General features: G+C 38.7%; 1 protein-coding gene across 5 annotated transcripts in view; it reads right to left on the bottom strand.

Annotated features, from left to right (window-relative positions):
• Positions 1-25,254, bottom strand: part of TENM1 (teneurin transmembrane protein 1) — a 947,931-nt gene that overhangs the window by 92,701 nt on the left and 829,976 nt on the right. For all 5 annotated transcript variants that reach the window (XM_089678299.1, XM_089678298.1, XM_089678300.1 and 2 more), the window contains one exon: positions 6,151-6,517. In XM_089678299.1, the coding sequence (XP_089534425.1) occupies positions 6,151-6,517 (367 nt within the window). The remainder of the gene's footprint in view (positions 1-6,150; positions 6,518-25,254) is intronic.

Genomic DNA, 25,254 nt, shown 5'->3' with positions numbered 1-25,254 from the left:
TTTATACGTACAGCATATATATATATATATACAGTGGGGCAAAAAAGTATTTAGTCAGCCACCAATTGTGCAAGTTCTCCCACTTAAAAAGATGAGAGAGGCCTGTAATTGGCATCATAGGTAGACCTCAACTATGAGAGACAAAATGAGAAAAAAAATCCAGACAACCATATTGGCTAATTTGGAAAGAATTTATTTGCAAATTATGGTGGAAAATATAAAGTATTTGGTCACCTACAAACAAGCAAGATTTCTGGCTATCACAGACCTGTACCTTCTTCTTTAAGAGGCTCCTCTGTCCTGCACTCATTACCTGTATCAATGGCACCTGTTTGAACTTGTTATCAGTATAAAAGACACCTGTCCACAACCTCAAACAGTCACACTCCAAACTCCACTATGGTGAAGACCAAAGAGCTGTCGAAGGACACCAGAAACAAAATTGTAGACCTGCACAGGCTGGGAAGACTGAATCTACAATAGGCAAGCAGCTTGGTGTGAACAAATCAACTGTGGGAGCAATAATTAGAAAATGGAAGACATACAAGACCACTGATAATCTCCCTCGATCTGGGGCTCCACGCAAGATCTCACCCCGTGGGGTCAAAATGATCACAAGAACAGTGAGCAAAAATCCCAGGACCACACGGGGGGACTAGTGAATGACCTGCAGAGAGCTGGGACTAACGTAACAAAGGCTACCATCAGTAACACACTACGCCACCAGGGACTCAGATCCTGCAGTGCCAGACGTGTCCCCCTGCTTAAGCCAGTAAATGTCTGGGCCCATCTGAAGTTTGCTAGAGAGCATTTGGATGATCCAGAAGAGGATTGGGAGAATGTCATATGGTCAGATGAAACCAAAACAGAACTGTTTGGTAGAAACACAACTCGTCGTGTTTGGAGGATAGAGAATGCTGAGTTGCATCCAAAGAACACCATACCTACTGTGAAGCATGGGGGTTGCAACATCATGCTTTGGGGCTGTTTCTCCGCACAGGGCCCAGGACGACTGATCCATGTACAGGACAGAATGAATGGGGCCATGTATCGTGAGAGTGCAAACCTCCTTCCATCAGCAAGGGCATTGAAGATGAAACGTGGCTGGGTCTTCCAACATGACAATGATCCCAAACATACCGCCCGGGCAACGAAGGAGTGGTTTCATAAGAAGCATTTCAAGGTCCTGGAGTGGCCTAGCCAGTCTCCAGATCTCAACCCCATAGAAAACCTTTGGAGGGAGTTGAAAGTCTGTGTTGCCAAGGGATAGCCACAAAACATCACTGCTCTAGAGGAGATCTGCATGGAGGAATGGGCCAACATACCAGCAACAGTGTGTGCCAACCTTGTGAAGACTTACAGGAAACGTTTGACCTCTGTCATTGTCAACATAGGATATATAACAAAGTATTGAGATGAACTTTTGATATTCACCAAATACTTATTTTCCACCATAATTTGCAAATAAATTCTTTCCAAATCAGCCAATGTGGTTGTCTGGATTTTGTTTCTCATTTTGTCTCTCATAGTTGAGGTCTACCTATGATGCCAATTACAGGCCTCTCTGATCTTTTTAAGTGGGAGAACTTGCACAATTGGTGGTTGACTAAATACTTTTTTGCCCCACTGTATATATATATATATATATATATACACACATATACAATGTGATATCAAAAAGATTTGAGACTAGTTTTTACAACACGTCAACAGATGGCAGCGCAAAGCAGCATGCACAGTCACATGGAGCATTGACCTTCATAAGTCAGTTTACCAAAAGACATTGTCCTGTGCACATTGGGAGCTGTGCAGCTGGTGCTATTCTGACCATGTGCATTACCACATCTGCTATTTCATCATGGACAGCAAGTTAGAACAAAGAGCAAATGTGAAATTCTGGGCAGATCTCTGGACCACTGCAATGCTGATAAAACGGTGACCTTTCAGCCAGATCTTCATCTTCGGGAAGAGGGCATTTTCAAGGGTTGAGCTTGTTGAAGGTCTTCCTGATCTATCATCATCTTCCAGTGATGTTCTTCTGCTCTTGAAGCACACGTGCCACTCAAAACACCTTGAACGACTCATTGCAGCATCGCCTTAAACTTGCCAAATCATGCCAAATGTCTCTGTGGCAGATTTGCCCAGTTTCACACAGAACTTCACGTTTGCTCTTTGTTCTAATTTGCTGTCCAAGATGAAATAGCAGACGTGGTAATGCACGTTATCAGAGTGGCACAGCTGCCGATGTACGCAGGACCAGTATTTTGGCTTGATGAGTTATGAAAGTCATTGTTCCCTGTGACTGTGTGTGCAGTCATCTGTTGGGATGTTACAAAACTAGTCTCAAAACTTTTATATATATATATATATATATATATATATATATATATATATATATATTAGGTGTGATAGTCACTTATCCACAAAATGTTAAACTTTTGGTTATATAAAGTATATTGTTGTAGAGAGCACAAACTTAATCGTATGGGCATGTCAACAATCTAGTATAGTAAAAAAAAATTACAATAGACATTGCAATACCAGACATTGTAAACAGTGATTTATAGTTTATTGAAGATAATCAGGTCAATGAAATAATCACTGTCAACAATTTAGGCCTAAAATACCCTTTTCCTGAAGGCTGACATGCCTATCTCTTACATAGTTTGAAAAAGGGTGTTTTAAGCCTACAACTGGTGTTGATGATTGACATATTACCTATTACAAAGCATGGAAAACGGTGTTTTAAGCACAAAGTGAGGGTAATAACTTCAATAAACTACACTCTGGGTACTGCAACCCCTGCCATTGTTTCTTCTATATACCCAGAGATGGAGAGAGACACACACACACGCAGATAGAAGAGTAAATGGGTAAAACAGATGAACTACTTTCTTTGCTGTCAGTCATGCATCCATTACTGTACAAAGAAAAGAATACAAAATGGCTTACATGCAAAGGAAAATAGAGAAATAATTGACAATGAAATGCAGCGTGACTAGCACTCACAATAGAATGGAAGGCACAATAGTATAACATTCCTTTGTGCTCCTAGATGTATGTACATTGTTAAGTGACAAAATGGTAGTTAATAGATGCAGAAAGATATCAACCTGGAGTCAATGTGAACACTGAATTAAAAAAAGAAACATAAGTTAACTGCCATCAACAAACTGAAAGAGAAAAAGAAGAGCACTTTGACTTATTGAAAACACATAGGAAATAACAATGTTCATGAGGTGTTTGCTAAGTGTTGGCTTTTGTAATATGAAAAAGTGATTCATGGAGGCATTCATGAAAAATAGCAAATCAGATTCCAAGCTATAATTTTATAGAACTGTTTAAATAATGTGGGTAAATACCAAAATGACTGTTATAGGCAACATTGCCTTTTGTTCAAAAGGACATGTGTGGGCTTTAAAAAGCAAAATATAAAATTAATCCAAATCTGTTGGTTTACGATAGATGTTCTGATTTTTACATCATTTCCTGTGATGTGTCTTATTAGATAACCCTAATGGAATCTCTTGCCACTGTGATTTTCTTGCAAAGAAATACTAAAGACAGACAGATGTAAGAACTCTTTCTGCTATGGGGTCTAGGTAAATATTAAGAAAAAGCATAGATACTAGTGTGCATGTATATATATATATATATATATATGTATATATATACAAACAATATATGTTTTTGTATTAAAGTGTTACTAAACCCACAACAATAAAATCAGTCTCTATATGCAGTAAAGCATGCTTGTTATACTCACTGTGGAACCTAAGGGGTTAATCCTCTGCATTGTTTAAAAAGGCTGTTTCATCCTTTCTTCTCTGTTCCTCCCCTTTTTTCAAGCGACCACCACTTATCTCCAGACTGAACCATAGGCATGCACATGCTCAAATTGGTGTGTATTGCTAGAGAGGTTTTTTGTTCTTGGGAGAGTGCACGTGATCAGCACATTACCAATCAGCACTGTCCAGACACAGGTCAGGGGATTTGCACCCTCCTGGAGCAAAAAGAAAACTCCTCCTACAAGCTTTAGCTAGTGCTGGGCTGGACACTGATAGAAGCCACAAGACTGCTCTAACTGCTGATGAGAAAAGGTATCTAGCAGTTTATATTTACTAACATAATTGCATTTCCAGGTTGTGTGTATTGTGGGAGACCAGATATAGTGGAAGATCCTGGGTTTAGTAACACTTTAACTCTTTGTATTTTAAGCCTGACAGCTTAAAATAAATTTGTTCCAAACCTTCGAACTGAGCATAAGATGAGTCATATTCAGAGATTGTTTTCATTGAAAAAAACCTGTCAAGACGATCAGTAGGTTCAACTAAATTTATATGCAAACATTTATAGGGGAGATTTACACACAGAATCTGGTGCAGTTGTGCATAACCAACCAGCCTCTAACTTCAGCTTCTTCAATTAAGCTTTGACAATACAACCTAGAAGCTGATTGGTTACTGTACAGTGCTGCATCAGACTTTGCATGCACCAGTTTTAGTAAATCCCCCCTAAGAGTCAAGATTGGGCCCACCTCTTCCCATCTTCCTGTCTTTCAACTGGAAAGCTTAGAAGATGGGAAAATATGTGACCAACTTTTACAGGAAAGTTAGGATTTAGATACAATAACATTTTGGCAATAGTACATGTCCTTCATGTCAAAATCCTATTAGCCCTAATAATTGCCACAATGTACTAACAAGATGTGCCTCTCCCTCCTATCGATGTCAATTGGATTGAAGCAAAGTCTGGGTTCCTGAAACTCAAGTAGGTTTGCTCATCTCTATTTAGTAGAGGAAGGTGGGCACAAATAAGTACATGTGATACGATTCTATCCTATTGATTGGCAGTGATATACTATCGGTGAACTCTTAGCAACTCAGAACGTTTTATCTGAGGAATGAGTTATATGGGATGCGCGAACACATTACAACATAATATATATATATACTTTATGTGTAGTTAGGTTTATGTGACAAACTTAGAATCTGTAAAGGTCATAATTTCTGGACTCCGCATCTCACAATATAATGTACAATAAGTGTCCCAGTGATCAGTTGACAGAGAACAGCATTCTATTGTCGGCTGCAATGGAAACATATCCACAGAAATCCAAAACGTCTTTGAGGGCACAAAAAGACATGCTTCTTAATAAGTACCAGTAAACTATGAAGTTGAACTCCAGGCAAACATGTCAAAAAAGGTAAAATGCGTATATGTGAACTTCTTCAACGGCCACACTTGTGATCTAGGTAACTTTTGGACTTCCCTGCATAGTGTACTGCAGTTAAGCAGTTAAACATAGTCAGGCCATGATTCATCCCAGCTTGTGAATGAACCATGAATGGGCAGTAGCACACTATGAGGTCATCCCTGTGCATCACTCCTCCCATAAACATGCTCACAGACAGCATGGGGGTAAGCAATAAAAAACAGAGAGAGCGTAGAATTCCAAGTGTAGTCTAGTAACTGAATCAATGCATAAATATCAGGTGGTGGCTACACGGCAGTACTGACAATCATCATGTGAGTGCATTATATTTGTGCTTTTATTCAGTTACTAATAAACTACACTTAGCGGGTGGCACCCTCTCTCTCTTTTTCTCTCTTGTGTACAATTTCAGGACTACACAAGTTTTTTTAGTTGAGAGGAGCAGCAGCCTAAAGTGTTCCCATTTGACCTAAGGTGGACTGTTTAGGACTTTATTACATGCCGTGATTTTGAACACTAAATGATAAGACTCACACATTGTTGTAACATTTCTTTTCATATATTATGGAAAGCAATAGACCCTCGATTAGGTAAAAGTGCTGCCCCTTTTTCCTCCCAGAGTGCATAGTGTTTTATAGAGGATTACACAATGCTAATACCAAGAAAAAATCAGTTACCTATGCTAGTTCTATGTAAAATGCATTGGACCTTGTAATGGACACATAACTGAATGTAATATTTTAATGTCTGCATAACGCTCTAACTGAAAGTGAAGGCAACAAAAAACAATTTAAAAAGTAATAAATTGATAGCTGTTGTACAAGTAACTTCAATTAGTTTTGATGTCATCTATCATTTCCCAACATTAGAAATGATATAACCTGCAAAGCAGTAATCTATGAGGATGTAGAAAGATGTAGAAAAGTGGTACACACCTGAAAAGCAGTCACAGTTTGGATCAATCTTACAGTCACAGTCTGTTGGGGCTCCTACTAATGTGGAAATTTCTCCATTTGTAGTGACTTGCTGTATTCTGTTAATCTTCCTCTCATCTGTCTCAGCAATGTACAAGGTTCCACTGTGTGACACAGCAATGGCTCGAGCAGATTCCAAGGTAGAGTGAATTGCTACTTTGCTAACAAGGAAATAATCTATACCAGGAACCTGGCAGTGTATTGGCCTGCCAGCAATAATTCGAACTTGATCATTATCAGAAATCTGAAGCACGATATTATTGTCCAAAACATATAAGGAATTATCCATAGGATTGACTGCAAGATCGGTAGGCCATTCTAATCGAACCTGTAATGAACACAAAATAGGATTCAACATATATACTCTTTTAGTAAATTGACAGTGTGATATATTTTAATGTGCTGCATTGTATATACAAATTGCATTTTATTACACACAATAATGAGTACATTTTATTTATAGTCTTGACAAAAACTGCCAAAGAGAAATAAGTAGATTTAATAGAAAAATGCACCTTATGCAAACTGCAGTAACTCCAACTAATCAAAAGGACAATTTATAGCACAAGCTATGACGGTCCTAGTTATTTTTTTCACTACTACATTTCATTGTCTTTTAAAAGTAACAAATGTAATAAATAAAATGAAGGTTGAAATGTTTAGCCTTGGTTCCCATATATGCGAATTCGTCTGCATTTTGAACCGTACCAATTTGCATGACGTGAAATAAAACAGATTTCTGCGGAGCCCATTCACAAGTATGATGGCCAGCTGCAGTGTGATTTTAAAATGGGTCCTGTGCAATTTTCAGTGCGATGCGGGTGCAATTTCCAACCTGATACACTTTAACAATTCACCCGCACCGCATGAACAAAATAGCACTGCACATTCTTTAAAATCGCACAGCATCCCGGCCTACATGCATGTGAACCCAGGCTAAGTATAGTATAATGCTTTTGGTGCACCTTTTTTTTTATAGAGGTGCATACAACAGGCCAAAAGAAAAGACAACTGAGAAGAAAAGAGAGACAGAGAGGTTGATTTACTAATACTGGAGAGTGCAGTCTAGTGCAGCTGTGAAGGGTAGCCAGTTAGCTTCTAGCTTTAGCTTGTTCAATTAAGCGTTGACAAAAAAACCCCTGGAAGCTGATTGGTTTCTCTGCAGAGTGGCACCAGAATTTGCGCGCTCTAGTTTTAGTAAATCAACCCCAAAGGGTTTTAGGTTCCAAAGGAAGGACAGATCCTTCCAATAAAAGGAAGCTGGAAGCTATGCATATACAGTAAATTAAGGCACACGTAAACCCTATCTCTAAAATCTAATATGTGTGTAAATGTTAGCTTCATTTACAATATTTAAACTATAAGGCTCCATGCACACTGGGCATTTTAATAACACTGGTAGTGTTAGTTCTGTAAAGTTGCGTTAAAAAGCAAGTTTTTCAGTGTTTTTGCAATAGCGTTTAGCCGAGTTTTTAGTGTTTTTTTGCACACACACAAAAAAATGTTTGCTAAAAAAAAGTCCAAAACACCAGTTTGCCATGGTTTACCATGTTTTACTGTGTTTTGCCGAGTTTTACCGTGTTTTTTGACATTAGAGCATTTTTACAGCTAAAAAACTCCCCTAGAAACCCACTTGTTCTGAGTTTTTTTCCCAGCCAAAAAACGCTGATTAAAGTCTATGTGTGCATGAACACATAGAATAACATGCTGGGGAATTTACTGGCTGTAAAAAAAAAACACCAAAAGCCAAAAACAGCAGCTGTAAAAACATCCAGTGTGCATAAGGACAAAAAATACCTCCCAACTTTGGAACCTAAGACGGAGAGACCCCCCTGGCACAGAGAAGAAATTCAGAGAGCCGTACTACAAATGAGCCTGGCTTAAAGGAACACTGTACACAGTCTGTAGTCTTTGCAGCTATGAATGAAAGCCTTACTGACATAAACCTAAAGAATCAAAAACCAAATCTTGCCACATGTGTACCCACAGATCCAGAGTGACAGAGTACAGTGCATCTCCTCCTGAACTCTTACTATTAACCTCTACACCTTTTATTACCTATGCCTAAATTCTACGTTACCTACTACCTGACCTCTGGGGGGAAGCTAAATTTGTGGGTGTGGTCTGAAATGGAGGTGTAATTTTGTGGGTATGCTTAAAACTGGGTGTGGTCAGTAGTGTGTCCCAGGAATTCATTTAGAAAATTTGGTAATGTTAATGTAGACATGAAATGTTTGCTACGAGGCTATAGACGATCAAGTTGCAACATAGAAGCAAGAAAAAGTGAAAACAGTATTTTATGGAAAAAAGACAATAGTTTATGATACACACTGCCTTAGCAAGCTAAATGCCATTCAGTTAGGGTTTCGAAAGTGTCTTCTAATAACAGAGCCAAAAGTGAGATATATATTATAAAAGGTAATAGACCAAACAGAGGGCTGGTATTCCAAATACAAATGCTAAGAAGACAATACATAAGAAATACAGAAAAAAAGTCACAAAACCCTCATGCAAAGCATCCTGCTTAAATCAGAGCAGTGCAGCTGACAAATTATGCAGCTCTCCAGTGGTTTTGTTCTTAATGACCCAGTCTTGTTGTTAACAAACTATGTGAAGCCAGAAAGAACACTGTTTAAGTGAAATCAATGCAATAAACAAAAGGCAGACAAGAGCACACCTGAAATAAAACTTCTATCCAAAACAAATGGCCAGTTAACCTTTCCTTTGTACCTGCAATATATCTCATCCCGTTTACTGCAGGCCAACTACAACACGTTATACCTCCTGAACTGTCTTAACCCCTTAAATGAATGTATAGTTTTTTGTTATTATTAATGTATTCAATATTAAAATTATGTTTTTAAACGTTTTTAATTTATTTTTATAAGTCAGCAGGTGCCAAGTTTCTAAAAAGAGGAGTGGTTTTCTGCAGCTGATTCTACAACCATGTTGTGAAATTGACCCAAATAGTAGGCAGAACAGAATATACAGTCTACAGAGTGAGTCTGTACTGTCTGGCTAAAGCTTAGTATACACGATCAGAAAATCGTATACAAAATACTGCTTTCGAAGCGATTGTATGATAATTTGATCGTTAGTACACAGCTTTCATCCAAAATTATTCAAAGTGACAAGCATTAACATTTTACGAAATCTTACGATACCAGTTCGTATGATTTTGTTTAATTAATACAGTTTTTGTCTGAAAATGCAATAAAAATACAACACAATACATCACTTCTGAATTTTTTTTTCAGTCGTACAAGAATTTTTGTAACTTTAGTAACCTTTTCACTTTCGATATATCGTCCGATATTCACAATGTGTGTACAGGGCTTTAGGATGTACAAAGGCATTAGAAGAAAATCACATGCAGACAGGGGTGGACTGACAACTCATGGGGCCCCCGGGCAATAGGGGATCATGGGGCCCCTGTGTCCTTACCCAAACTCAAAAAAAGCCTATGAAAAAGGTACCAGGGGCATCTCATGGGGCCCCCTACTGACCCCAGGCCCTCGGGCAGTGCCCGAGTTTCCAAATGGTCAGTCCGCCCCTGCATGCAGAATACTCTTAGGTATTTGAATTGCAGTTGAGTTGTTTTGATTCACCTTTCATTTTGCCAAGGAGTTACATTTTTTGCTATTTCTCATTGCGCTACTTTATTTGGAAATTGCACGATCATGCAACACTGTACACAAATTAAATTTATATACATTTTTTTACACAAATAGAGCTTACTTTTGGTGGCATTTTATCACACTGGGTTTTTTATTCTGTATTTTGTATTAATAAGATTTTTTTGAAAAATAAACTCAGTATTTTCTACTTTCTGTTATTAAACACATCCAATAAAAAATAAAAAAATAAAATTTATTTATGAATCTAGGAAAAAATGTGTTATGTTGCATGTAATAAAAATCACAATTTTAATGTACTGACATCTCATTTCTTGAGGCCCTTAAAATGCCAGGACAGTACAAATACCCCCCAGATTACCCTTTTTGGAAAGTAGAAAGTCTGAGGTATTTAGTAAGAGGCATGGCAAGTTTTTTGAAGTTGTAATTTTTTTTGTCACAAATTTTTGGGAAAAGCACACACATTTTTTTCACATCACATTTTTTTACCTACTTTCACCAGTGCAGTACAGCATCATCATATGCGTGTGTGGTGATTATCACTTACTGGTGACAATATGTTAAAAAAGAAAAACAATAATTTTCTAAAACTTTTTTTATCAGAGTAGTTCATTGTCACCCTAGTGACACTGTACTACTCTGGCGGGGAGGGTGATCTGGGAGTTTTTTCTTTTTGACACTTTGATTTGCTGTTACAGTTATGATCAATAATGGATTGATTACTAGTGATCTGTGACTGACTACAGCTAACCGCATGGTACAGGGTGCTGCGATTTTCCAAGGTACCATGTGATAGCTGTGGGCCAATGAATGCATCACTATAGGAATCATAGCTGTTATGAATAAATTAATTCATAACGGCTATGTTGACATTGTGGTCATATGATTTCATAGCGACCACATTATCCCCTGGCCGATCAAAGTGGCCAGTTACCAGGAGCCACAATCTGCTGTGCTCTGTAGACACCAGTGCATATGTACTAAGCAACGTACAGGTACCTCACTTAACCTGTAGCTGCCACCATTACGCAGTATATGTACTGCAGGCGGTTGGCAACTGGTTAAGGCAACCAAATTTTGTTGCATTGAGATGTTTCTGAGTCACATTTTTTTCACATTGAACTGAAAAAACAGTATAGATCTGAACAGAAAAGCCTAAGTTATACACAGGAACATGCAGAAATATCTGGACTATCTTGGTAGAAAGCTCAGTATGCTTCCAACTGTCATAAATGAGCCTTGTATTATAATTGTAAAATTAATATGTTTAACAAATAATAAATTATATCAAAAATCAGTTTACAATAAACCTTCCTACCTTCAAAAATATAAAAAGGAACTAACTAAAGATTAGTTTTAAAAAGACAAGTAAACACAGAAAGGACTATAACATTGTAGAGAAGACAATGGCAAGGACAACTGCATCAGGGGAGGGTACAGAATTCATTCAGTTAGAATACATAGCTAGGACATGAGCTCTGGATGCAAGAACGGGAACTTGGCAAGAATGGTGTAGCAAGAAACATGCATTAATAAAGGACAGATACAGCAGAGGGGTAATGAGGAACACAGAACTATGTGCATCCTTAGCATCAGGAACAGCAAACTACATATGCATCAGAGTGTGTAATGAGCTTCCCTTTTAAAAGACTTAAAGCGTTTCAAGGTGAGTATACACAGCCATACCTCTCTAAATACATGGATTGCCCTAAGGCATAAGTGAAGCATTGGTGCATGTGCTAAGACATAGGTAACTGACCCCACCACCGAGCAGCGGTTGTATCGGATTGGATGCAGCTGCTCTTTGGTTGACAATTTTGTGCCCTTTTTGTTTCAGAGGTGTTGGGCAGGAGGAGGTTGACATGGCCACACACTTTCGTTCCTTAGGAACCATCTGAAATTTGTGCATCGTATGGCTTAAAACAGAAAGCTGGATGTAAAAAAAAGTCTGTTTTAAGATGCTTCTTAAAGTTACCAAAGAAATTCAAACTTATCTTGCAATCTATGTGGCAATACTATATATAGGAAGCAGAGAAATAGAGAAAGTGTTTCAGAAGGTACACTCCCCTGTCAACAGTTTCTCTATGTATTCTGGCTACAGTGATCTACATAAAATTAAGACTAAGTTAGACTGTAACATTGTAGCATTAAAAGTTCACTGTCTGGTTTACATGCAGGTATGCCTGAAGGTATGAGCTGCTTGAAATAATTCATCTTATGCTATATGGACAATGTAAGTAGCTAATTTGTACTACTAATATACCCTTTAGTTAATACAGGAAGACATATAATTAATTTCAGGCTGGTGAAACAATGGCTCTCTATAGTGCAACCTGAACTACCAGATGCCCACTGACCTGCTGAAAAAAAAATGTGCTGAACTGCCAACATGTCTGATCCCAAAATCACAAAATGCACATGTTGTGGCTGGCATCAGGGGGCATCCTTTTTCTTAAAGATGGGTTCCAGATTTCAATAAGTTCCTGGCAAACAGACATCCAAAAGCACCTGGTCACGGTTGTGGGGAAGAGGCACTTGTCCTCATTAATGTGAGGACAAGTTGCTTTGCCAGGTGAGTCCCATATAGAGGGCGTGTGGCCTGAAGGGGGTCACATGCTCACCCCCACCTTTCCTGGCCTGTCAGGCTGCACGCTCAGATAAGTTTCTATAGATTTTGGGGGGCCCCACACTTTTTTCTTGTCTTTTTCACCAGGGGTACCCTTTAAATTCCATACTGGACTAGAACAGCCAACTGAATTTCTTAACATTTGCATTTTGTAAAACATGAAAGGAAAGTAAAAAAAGTGGACTATTTTGTTTAACAATATTGCAATGTTTACCATGAATTAAGATATTAATGAGGCTCTTTAGCTGTACAGAAAAACAAAGTCATAAAGAATTTAAAATGACTTTTTCATGAGTAAATAGTAGGGGCTACCATTGCTGACTGATATATAGACATAGACTGATGTTTTGCTTTAAAAGAGTTTACCTTTTTTGACCAAGAATAATAATAGAGATAAGGAATTCTGTCACTTTTATGCTCATTTACAGCATGTTTGTTCTTTTTTAAGATTTTTTTTCCTTTATTTTTCAACACTCTTTATTGGATCAAGCTGTCAAAAGTATCAAATAGAGGGTTGAGTTTATTTATTTCAGGTACTTATATAGCACCATCCATTTACACAGTGCTTTACATATATATATTGTACATTCAGATCAGTCCCTAACCCTCAAGGAGCATACAATACTAACTCACATTCATACATACACATACTAGGGCCAATTTAGACAGGAGCCAATTAACCTACCAGCATGTCTTTGGTGTGTGGGAGGAAGCACAGGGAGAACGTGCAAACTCCATGCAGGAGGCACCATGGTCAGGAATCGAACCCATAACCCATTTACTGCAAGGCAGACGTGCTAACCACTAAGCCACTGTGCCGCCCGTTTGACCATTTATCACTGACAGAGGTGCCTACAATGGTCAGCTTTTATAAATTCATGTAAAAACTTTATCCGAAAAGGAGGAAATAATTGTTGCTGCAACTGTTTAAAAAGTGTTAGATGCTGCTTAGCTTTAATTTATCAAGTTCATCTAAGCCCTGATTCACATTGAATTTGAATTGGAAATTGCAAGATTCCACAGCTGTAGGTCAGTGTGATTTCAGGTGTGACTTGCCTGGCATCTGTGTGACTTCATGCATCTGTTTCTGGGAAAACTTTTTTTTTCATGTCAGTGCAGCACCGAACGGAATTGCACCGAACAGTGTTGCACCGATTTGAACATTCCATTGCTGATAATAGGGTATGACTCGTCATGCAATTTGGAACTGTCAAATCACAGGACAAGTAGCACCGATGTGAACCAGGGAGTAATCTACTTGTCCCTCTAATACCCACACTACCTATATTAACAATGCTGCTGTCTCTGTTGCTATCCAATGGAGACTCCCGAAGACAGAAGTGTATTACTGGGAAGATCGCCAGGGAAAAATAAGGGTAAAAAAGCCTAAAAATAGGCAAAGAATGAAGGCACCACATTTAAGAATTGGTCATCTGCAATATGTGAAATGTTAATTTTGGGTTTAATGCAACTTTAAATAATGGCATTGTGCAGAGAACAACAGAGGCAAATAAAAGGCAACAGAACAAACATCTGCAGTGGTTAGGCCACTGTAGTATTCTAGTGTAATGTTTAGGGCCTATTAAATGAGCTAATGCAAAGACTAATGGTGATATGCAAAGTACAACAACACTTAGCAACCATTCAGAAGTCAATTAAATGGCTGAAAATCATCAGTACTTATGTGCATGTGACTAAAGTTCTATGGTATGTTATGAAGTTAGGCACAGATTGTTATAGAATACCTAGGCATTACTTTCTACAGTATAATCAGGCTTAACCAGCTAGGCAACAGCCAATTTTCAGGAGCCCATAGCAACCAAGTAACATCTATCTTTTACTGAACTGTTTTCATAAAACTGGTGTTTGATAGGTTGCTACAGTTTACTGCATTTTGCACATCATCATTGCCCTATGCTCTTCTTTAGTGAAGAAGCCCATTAGTCTACACAGAACACACATGGAATTTTTATTTATAGAGTAATCTTTTGCCCAGCAAACTTTTCCTGGAACTAATAAGATGTTGACAAGTATGCACACTGTGTAAGTGCTGTCCTTCCCCAGTTGCAATGACCTTTCTCTCTTCTTTTCAGTTGGTTTGGAATGGAAAAAAATAGAGTTCAAGAGGTGAAGATGTAAGAGAGAAAAAGAGAGAAGTGAAAATGCTTATTATTCTGAAAAAAACAACATGTACTGTTTTATCTGCTAGAGGAGCTTTTAGCTGTCTTTCATTTTGACCCTGGTTAAGACTGATGTGCCTCACTGTGTTATTAATTTAACATGCTGCTAATAATAAAGGATGTTATTTCTGTGTATGCTGTGTGCTTGTACTATCAAACTATAGAAAATAAACAATCAAACTGACACATTGAGGATATACTTAGTAACTTTACTGTAGAGGTGAGGGAGAATTAGATGTAGAAAATGTTTGATGGTCTGAAGCAATTGCTTGGATTTCCAGAAAATAAACCCAAAAAAGGGATTTTGCTAATGGTGGTCCAAAAAGAGGAGAACTTCACTAAAGGCTATGAATAGGCTTTACTTTTCCATATACCTACGTTTGGCATCTCTTTAATTAATGTAGAGACCTGTGGGCAGTGGGAAAGGTAAGTATTAAATGTCTTCTCTTTAAAGATGTCCATTCTTTGGCCATTCATTGTAATGCTGTAGTTTTTTTAGACATCCTATATGGAATAACTAAAAACAGGATATTGTGCTGTCCTCTAGAAGGGCCAAGTATATCATATTGTGACACAAAAACACTTTTCAAAGAAATGTAAAATAGGTGCTCAAAGAAGAGAAATAAAGTACACTCCACAGGTGCAGGCAGCGATCATCACAAAATGTGGTGCCCTGTTCCACCACACAAGTGTTACAAAGGAGCTTACCACAAAGTCAGACCCAAATAACAAGGGGGTGCAGCCAATGAAAGATCTCTGCACCTGGAGATATTGCATCTCCAAAGGTAGATGACACAAACTCCAATCCCACAATGGCCAGCATTAGAGAGAAACACAGAGTATGGTATAGCACCAAAATATTCACATTTATTGCATCAAATACTAATGTACTCACAAGAAAGCAAACAGAACAGCGCTTCTCTCTGGCTTATGAGCGAGCGTGAAAACGTCTCCACTATAGCTCCGCCAGAGATGTGTTTCATCAACACAGGGGTACAGGCCTTGGGCCTGTGCCCCTGGCCGATGTCTGCGTTTATGAAACGTGTGTCAGATGGAGCTACTGTTCGGTTTGCTTCTTTTGAGTACATTTCTATTTGATGCAATAAATGTGAAGATTTTTGTACTACAACATGGAGTTTCCTCTCTGTTTCTCTCTAATGCTTACGATTGTGGGATTGGAGATTGTGTCATCTGCCTTTGGAGATGCAATATCTCCTGAGTGGACAGAGATCGTTCATTGGCTGAATTTAGACCTCATTGTCATTTGGGTCTGATTTTGTGGTAATCTGCTTTGTAGCACTTTTGTAGTGGAATAAGCAAACACATTTGATATGAAGATTACTGCCTGCACCTGTGGAGTGGACTTTATTTCACTTGTTTGAGCACATATTTTACATTTCTATGAATAGTGTTTTTTTAAGTCACTTGTTATACAGTTTGCACAATATTATATACTTGGTTTTTCTAGAGGATAGTGCAACATCCTGCTTTTATTTATTCCATGTAGGATTTGTAAAAAAAACTACAGTGTTACAGTGAATTGCCAAAGAGTAGACATCTTTAAAGTGACTCTGTCATCACCAGCAAAACAAGACTTTTAATACTTACCTTTCCACTGTCTACAGGTCTCCACCTTAATTAAAGACATGCCATTGCTTACACTAAACTCTGGTTTTAAAAAAAATCTATTCATGTATGTACTGTTAAAGTAGATCTATAGGCTAAACTTTTTTTTTTTTTCATTTTTGACAGAGGGGTTATAACCCCTGTCCGTTTTTTTTTTTGCCATCTGTGTCCCATTGCGGAGATTTGCCTTCACTTCCCGCCCAACAGCCAAACAGAAAGTGAGAGGAAATCTTTGCAAAAAGAGAATTTCCTGGGGACCCCCAGGTCACCACAACTAGTGTCCCCATTGGAAGATTTTCCCTTTATTACTTTTCTGGGGACAAAATTATGGTTTTTCTTTTACTTTCACTTTCAATGATAATGGTAAATGGCACAAATCAAGAGAGTGAATCTCCTTAATGGGGGCAAAAACTGCAATAAAAGAAGACAGGCTTTCTAATCCCTCTGCACTCTATACAAAACTAAAAGTTTTACCCTTTAGTTATACTTTAACTCCAAAATTACCTTCTTTTGCTCTCAACCTCCTCAGAATCCACAAATTCCTTTTTTTTTACTCTTTGGTAAGATGGTCTGAGAAACTTAGTCTATGGACTATGGGACCTATAGTGGGCATAGACAGAGTTTTCCAGCCATGTAAGTGAATAGGGCTGGTAACGTCACTGGTTGCTAAGGATTTGGCAGTGCCTGCATCTGCTGGCAGCCCTTACAACCATTGACATCTGATAAAATGTCAGGTGAAATAGCTGAAGTAAACAGTCTGTGTTACAGCAAAACTTTGGTGTGAACTGAATGTGTAGGGACCGAATCTTCAGTTCATCCCTAATTGCTACAGGTCAGCACTCCATATATGTACATCATAAGAGCATAACTGCGCTAATATTTAATTCATGTGTTAAATATAAACAAAATGTTGGAACTGTATAAGGCCCCTTTTCCAAGGTGACACATAACTGTTGATAGGCTATACAGATATAGTAATGTAATAAATAAATGCCCACATAACATAAACCACCAAAAAATTATACTAACTGAAAATTAATATAAAGCAACTGCAAATTGAATACTATTAGAGACTGGGGCGTGGACAAAGCCATACATAACAAATGGATAAGTAACATGTGAATACCAATGATGTTATTGAACCCGATATAATTTTTGCATAATCATTATAAATAGTCTAAGATTTTCAACATTAAAAAGGTTTAGCCAACTGTATTTTTCATGCAACTGTCCGTAACAAAGTTATTTTGGGCTTTTAACCTTTGGTATTGGCAGAGCTGAATGACAACCATCTAATATCTACAGATATAATTAGGTGTTTGACTAACTAGATAAATGGAATTTTGTGATTCATATCTATTTTGTGATTATTTCCATTAAAATTACGTTTTTTCTTTAACACCAGCCAAGGCTTTCAGTTAACAACAAATATGATGATGGTGATGTAACAAGCATGCAGGTCAGAATGTTAGGACCCTTGATATGCAAACTTGTTTTAGGTCTGTGCCTCAGAAAGATGAAGCCAATGGATCAGCATGAAAGTAACTTGCATTTTTAGAAGGCAAGAACAGCAATTATATATTCTGATGTCTTTCATTATAGGTTTCCTTTATTAGTATTTAAAACACACAGGCTACTATCCTATGCTGAAAATTAAAATGGACATTTGAATTTGTTCATGTGTCTAAAATACATTTGTTTAAAACGCTTAAGATAATGTCAGCTTACTGCAAACACCAGGGATTTGCTCATTTGACTCAGAGTTTGCTTAGCACTAAGAACACAAACACACACTGAATGAAATATACATCAGAAGGACTCCACAAAACAAGAGCCTGCACAGCATCCTTTTGAGACTCTGACGCAGTCATCTACAAAAATGTAAATCTTTACCAATTGGAATAACTTTACTAGTTCAGTTTGAAGTGTATGAATAACAAAAAGTATACTAAATATGTTTCATTTAGTAAACCAAAGTAAAAGCATACTGCAAAAACATAATCCTGTGATTGTGTTTATGGTAGTAAATTGCATTCAGGACTTAACAAAACATTGCCACCCATGAGCAAAGTGACAGTGTCTCTGCAATAGACCTCCGCCTACCCATTATATTTACTTTTCTCATGATCTCTTGGTGCTGCAACCTCCTCCACATCCAGCTATGATACCTGGCACTTTTGATTATGAAGGAATAATTTACTTCCCTCCCTGTGACAATGCTTTGATCTAGCAATCAATCGCTAGGCCCACACATTGTCACATGACCAGGAGGAGCGATGTCAGCGCCCCCCCCCAGGCCGCCAACCCTGAATGGGCAAGGTGAAGATGTCTTGTAAGAACACTCAGAGGAAAATAGGGTTATTCTAGATCCACAGCTGTGTCATGAGTGAAAACTAGGATTTTTGCAGGCTCTGGAAAATTGGTGTTTGGCATATAGGGTTAATTTCAATATAAATAACATAAAAGACAATAATAATAAAATAGCAAGCATAGCAAATTGTAATATCTTTAATAGTTAGCTTTAATGTGAATGTTAGAAATCGTCATCAAGAGGTCAAAGAGGTCTTATATTTGAGGGACTTTCATGTGTGCATTAAAAAATTACTGTATATTTAGCTACCTTGATTATTTTTGGCTACCTTGATTACTGAAAGGTACTTCTATTTCAGATTAATTTTTTTACCTTACTAGGCACTTTATTTCTAAAATTACAAGAAAACAAAAGACATGAATGAAAACAGTATTTGTAATTTGTAATGCTTGTTTCTCTCTCTTGCTGCTTATGCAACCTTACAAGAGAACATAATTATTTTGTATTGTTTTGCCATTGAGCCATACAGAAAAGTAATGTTAGAGTTTCACCAGAGATGGTAATGCAGTCATGGTTGCAGGGATGGTAAGAATGGAATGGTCAAGAGAATTAAAAAATCTTTTCATTTTTTTTCTAGGCAGGTAAATATGAAATATTGCCCATGAATATTGTGTAGTCTTTTATCCAACAGATTCATTTTCTTCTGTCTCCCTACAATGTGCTCCAAAAGCCTGTTTTTTACAGAGATCAGTCGCTGAAGCTGAAACTTTTACACACAAGTGTGTGTCATCAAGCGGCTCATCTGATATTAGACAGCTCCAGGAATAATGCTACAGGGTGCACAAAGTCACGCATATTTCTGGGTAAGGTGCACCCGCGCCCTATCCGCACCACCATTCGTGGCCACAGCTGTCAATCACCAAGTCCCGGCTGGCGATTACTCGCAGGCGCCCAGTGATTGCCGAGGATCTCCAATGGGGGGGGAGGGGGGGAGAGCTGTTAGTAAACAAAACAGTTCTCCTCCCTGTCAACTCATGCAAAGCAATGTGCTTACAGTGAAGCACCAACACAGAACATAAAGTAAAATGACACACAGCACACAGTTAACCCTTTGATTGCCCCACATGTTAACCCCTTCCTGCCCAGTGCCATTAGTACAATGTCAGTGCTTTTTATTAACACTGATCACTGTATTGGTGTCACTGGGGATGTCAGTGACACCAAGTCAGTTCCCCCCCAGTGTCAGAATGCCCACCGCAGTCCTGCAGTCTTGCAGTTCCGCTATAAGTTGCTGATCGCCGCCATTACTGGTAAAAAAAAAAATTATTGGGATTTTTTTTTTAGAAAAGACGTAGCAAAATACATTTTGGCCTCAATTTATGACGAAATTAGATTTTTGAAACTTTTTACTGGACATGTTTAATAGCAAAAAGTAAAAAATGTTGTTTTTTTATCAAAATTGTCGGTCTTTTTTTATATAGCGCAAACAATAAAAACGTACAGGCAATCAAATACCACCAAAAGAAAGTTCTATTCGTGGGAAAAAAAGGATGTAAATGTCATTTGAGTGCAGTGTTGCATGACCATGCAGTTGTCAGTTAAAGTAATGCAGTGCTTTAACACAAAAAATGGCCTGGTCAGGAAGGGGAGTAAATCCTCTGGAGGGCAAGTGGTTAAATAATTCACAGCTAAAGTAGCATAAAGGCACATGGCAATCAGCGTTATTACTCAAGAGGGAAGGGCAGACTCATCAAGTCACTTCCAAAATATTGTAGCCAAATCAGACACTGCTATATCCCTTGCCAGCAAAGCAGGGGATCTCGGTGCTCACCCGTTTAAGTCCAACTCAGGGGCGGACTGACAACTCATGGGGCCCCCGGGCAATAGGGGATCATGGGGCCCCTGTGTCCTTGCCCAATTCAAAAAAGTCTATGAAAAAGGTACCAGGGGCATCTCATGGGGCCCCCTACTGACCCCGGGCCCTCGGCAAGTGCCCGAGTTTCCAAATGGTCAGTCCGCCCCTGGTCCAACCAATGAATTTTTCTACAGTGAAATATCCATGGCACTCCTATCTTCCAGTTCTCTTTGTTGTCACAATTCAGAAAAGTTTACAAGCATTTCAAGTGGCCAAAGACAATTTTGCATGAACAAACACATGCACTCTCAAGGTATCGAAGCTGAGAATGTCCTGAATATTTCTTTGTGGAAAAATGCATTAAATGTCTATTTGAAAAAAAAAAGCACCTAAAATAATAAAAACAGATCTATAACAGTTTAAAAACAGTTTAAAATCATATATTGTAAGTTTCACTTTAGCTTAATTATGTATGTGGCTCTTGGATGACACTGAATGTGAATGGTACTGCAATGTACTAATGCGAGTATGATGCTTTACCATGCACTGTGGCGATTTGTGTGTTATATAGTTATAGGTTCTATAGATGTGAATGGGCCCTAAATGTTTTAATTGTTGAAAAAACATACATGATGCTGAAAATTGGAACCAGTTGCTGTTTATGCCAAGGAAGTCTGAACATTCAGCTTATTATATAAACAGGCTTAAACTGGCCATATGCTAGTAGAATTCAGTTTGAACATTTTCATTTTAAGAATGTCTGTTCAATTTTCTAATCATTAGTTGAAATTAACATAAAAAAGGAGGAAACATTTTTCAGTGAATGTGGTTTTCAATGAGGAAAGTACATTCATTTCAAAATTGAATTTAATGTTAAAAGTAAACTTCTGAAGTACTTTTGAAAGAGACTTGTCAAGTCATCAAAATCTCATAAAAGTCAGAATTTTCATATGGATTTCCGCATGTTTGTCCAAAAATCTTCAAGTGTATGGCCAGCTTTAATCAATAAAGCAAAGTGCAGTAAAATACAGCAACCAATCACTTTTCAGTTTCAGTGATATGACTTTAGCGAACTGAAGTCTGATTGGTTTCTTGTAGTTACTGTACTTTGTAGCTTTGGTGCTTGCATTACCTTGTTTAACAACTCAGGCATGTTGCGATTGATCAACCCCTTACCAGCCATACTGTTTGGTACATTTTATAGAAAGAACAAAAAACACATTAGGATCTTTTTAGTCTGAAAGAAGCCTCAGGAGCCATGATCTAATTGAATGTCTACAAACAATAGGCGGCAGACAGGATGTTTTCATCGATGAGCTTGACTGCTCATGATATTTTCAACCCTAGATAAACAGATCTTCATGAATGCTGTGCATTTGCCCTTTTGGCATGTATTTCTATCTGGGCATTGGGAATAGTCCTGCATAGCTGGCACTCAGTTATTTTCTATCAGCTATAAACTATTCACTGTACAGACAGCGCTAAGTGGATAGGCTAAGTTAAGCCACTTATGACATTTGCTGCACACAGTTTTAATTAATTGTGACTAATATTCTTTTAAAATGAATATGGATTCTAAATATTTTTAAGAATGGATGCTCTACAACTATATACTGAAATCAGATTTGCTCAATTTAATTGTCAGTAAAAGAGTTAATCCAGAACTATAAACCAATCCAAACCTATAAAGCACAAAATAATTTTTTTATAAAACCCCTTTTGTGGGGACAGCAGAATGTTAACATGATCTACACAGTGACACTATAGCAACTTGAAAGCCGTGTCAGGATTTGCATAGGTTGTTTACTGTAGAAAATGATTTGTAGTTCTGGGTATAATATGGAATAGTTATAACATCTGTCAGGTTCATATTACTGTGTCCCTTTTGAAGGATTCGCTGTCACTTTTTGTCCTTTTGATCTGGGAGAGAAAATCTAAACTTGGGTCAAACACTACACAGAGTAGAAAAAAACATTTCCAAATGAAGACATCTGCTTGGGTAACAACTGTCTTTGATGGGATTTCCAGTCTGGGAAATGTTTCCCTTCTAATTCTACTGCAGGGCAAGCAATGAGAAGAAATCTATAGCTTTAGCTTATTGGTCAGGTAAGTATGACATACTGCACAGGGGCGGACTGACAAATCATGGGGCCCCCGGGCAATAGGAGATCATGGGGCCCCCTGTGTCCCTGCCCACTCAAGCCACACAAAGCCCCACCTACATATTACACTGCCCGCAATACATGCGTTTGTCACAGAATGTCTCAACAGTATGTTCAAAATAAATGTTTATTACAAAAAATAAAGAAAAAAAACTTACATTAAAGAGAGCTCAACATTGGTACATTTCAAAATGAAGGTTTTAATGAATTTTTTCTATTCCTTCCACTGACACCAATGATAAGGCACTATTCATCCCACTGATACCAATGATGGGGCATTATTCCTCCCACTGATACCAATGATGGGGCATTATTCCTCCCACTGATACCAATGATGGGGCTTTTCCTCCCAATGACACCAAAGGTGGGATGCTATTCCTCCCCCTAATGCTAAAGATGCATGGTTTACTTCCACTGATGCTAGGACAATTTCTGATCCCAAAGACCACAGTCCGGCCCTCAAAAACCTGAAGGACAGTAAACTGACCCTTTGATCTAAATTTCGGGTCTCCAAACTTTCTAAACAAAGCATGTTCATGTGTTAGAATGGCCTAGTCACAGTCCAGACCAGAATCCAATGGAGAATCTGTGGCTAGACCTGAAAATTGCTGTTCACAGACGCTCTCCATCCAATAACAGAGCTTAAGTTTTTCTGCAAAGAAGAATGGGCAGAAATGTCCCTCTGTAGATGTGCAAAGCTGGGACAGACATCCCCAAAAAGACTTGCAGATGGAATTGCAGCACTCATAGGCGGCACTGACTAGCACTGATAGGCAGCTCAGATGGGCACTGATATGTGGCATTTATGTGCACTGGTAGGCACTGATATGTGGCATTGATTGGCACCGAAATGTGGACACTGACAGGTGACATTAACGGACACTGACAGGTGGCACTGATGGGGCTACACTGATCATCAGGGCACTGATCAGTGCCCTGATGATTAGTGTAGATGTCCCCTCTGAGTAATGCCGATTACTGGCTTTCCTCTCCTCACCAGCTGTCAGCGTGACAGCTGCTGAGGAGAGGAATGCCAGTAACCGGCATTTCCTTATTTACATGCGATCAGCTGTGATTGGACACAGCTGATCACATGACCGAGCCGACGTCTTCAGCTCTTTCCGCTGATAAGTGATCCGCTGTGTCCCAGGGACACAGTGCACCACCGATCGTTGGAGTGGGAGGACGTTATATGATGTCCTCCCAGAACAAGAGAACCGCCGTCCTCCTGTCATTTCCTTATATGGCGGGCGGGAGGTGGTTAAGCTGTAGTGCTGTCAGTGTCAATGGGGGTCGGGGGATTACATACTGACCTGCTGCAGGATACAGGGCAGGTCAGCACAACAAGGACTCCGCTCTCTTCTCTGGCCGCTCGTCCTGTGGCAGGGATGTGTGGCCCGACCCTCTGAGGAAAGGTGTCTGAAGTGCCTGCCGCGGCGCTGCCCCATTGCAACACTTCTTTTTTTCCTCCTTTCAGCAGCGGCATATCCAGAGGATGGACTGAGCCTCTCATGGGGCCCTCTAGTGACTCCAGATGGTCAGTCCGCCCCTGATACTGCATATGACTATACAGCTTTTTTAACTACAGGTAGAGCTCTCAGATTGTTTTTCTACAGCTGTATAGGACCTTTTTCTACAATTTTACATGCTATCCTTACTTATTTTGCCAAAAAAACTGTTGTTTATATAGTTCAATAGCTTAACCACTTGCCCTCCAGAGGATTTACCCCCCTTCTTGACCAGGCCATTTTTTGCGATGCATCACTGCGTTACTTTAACTGACAATTCCGTGGCAATGCTGCACCTAAATGGAATTTATGTCCTTTTTCTCCCACAAGGACATAGGCTGTCTTTTGGTGGTGTTTGATTGCCTCTGCGTTTTTTATATGTTGAACTATAAACAAAAAAAGGCCAACAATTTTGGAAAAAAAAGCAATATTTTTTACTTTTTGCCATAAAACATATTTAGTAAAAAAATTAAAAAAATCTAATTTTGTCAGACATTTAGGACAAAATGTATTCTTCTACATGTCTTTGCAAGAAAAAATCCCAATACGTGTAAATTAATTGATTTACGTGAAAGTTATAGCGTCTTCAAATGGCGGTATATATACTTGAATTTTTTTTAATATTAGTAATGGCGGCGATCAGTGACTTATAGCGGGACTGTGGCAGGCATTCTGAGGGGAACTGGCTAACTGCCACTGACATCCCACTAACACTAATACAGTGATCAGTGCTAATAAAAAGCACTGACACTGTACTAATAACACTGGGCAGGAAGGGGTTAACATCTGGGGCGATCAAAAGGTTAACTGTGTGCTGTTTCACTGTGTTGCGTGCTGGTGCTGACAGTGGAGAGATCTGTATTGTTTACATACAGACCTCTCCTCTGTCAGTGTTCCTAGGTGATTGCTGGGTGCTGGCAGGGAATCTCCAGCCGGGACCCTGTGATCGACAACTGTAGCCGTCAATGGCAGCGTGGGTAGGATGGCGTGCATGCTCTCTACCCAGAAATACAAAATCATGTATATATACATTATTTTGCACAGCCCTGCCACCCTGTAGCAGTACTTCTGCTATAGGGAGGTCGGGAAGAGGTTAAGGTAAAAATGTAGAACTCTGAATAAGCCAGAGGAGTAATCCCAACCACAGCACAACCTGCCTGGA

The sequence above is a fragment of the Staurois parvus genome, unplaced genomic scaffold (genome assembly GCF_062004578.1).
Source record: "Staurois parvus isolate SC_StPar_1 unplaced genomic scaffold, SC_StPar_1.0 ptg000202l, whole genome shotgun sequence".
Lineage (NCBI taxonomy): Eukaryota > Metazoa > Chordata > Amphibia > Anura > Ranidae > Staurois > Staurois parvus.
Note: the sequence above shows the minus strand (reverse complement) of the source record. Positions and strands in the feature narration are given on the sequence as shown.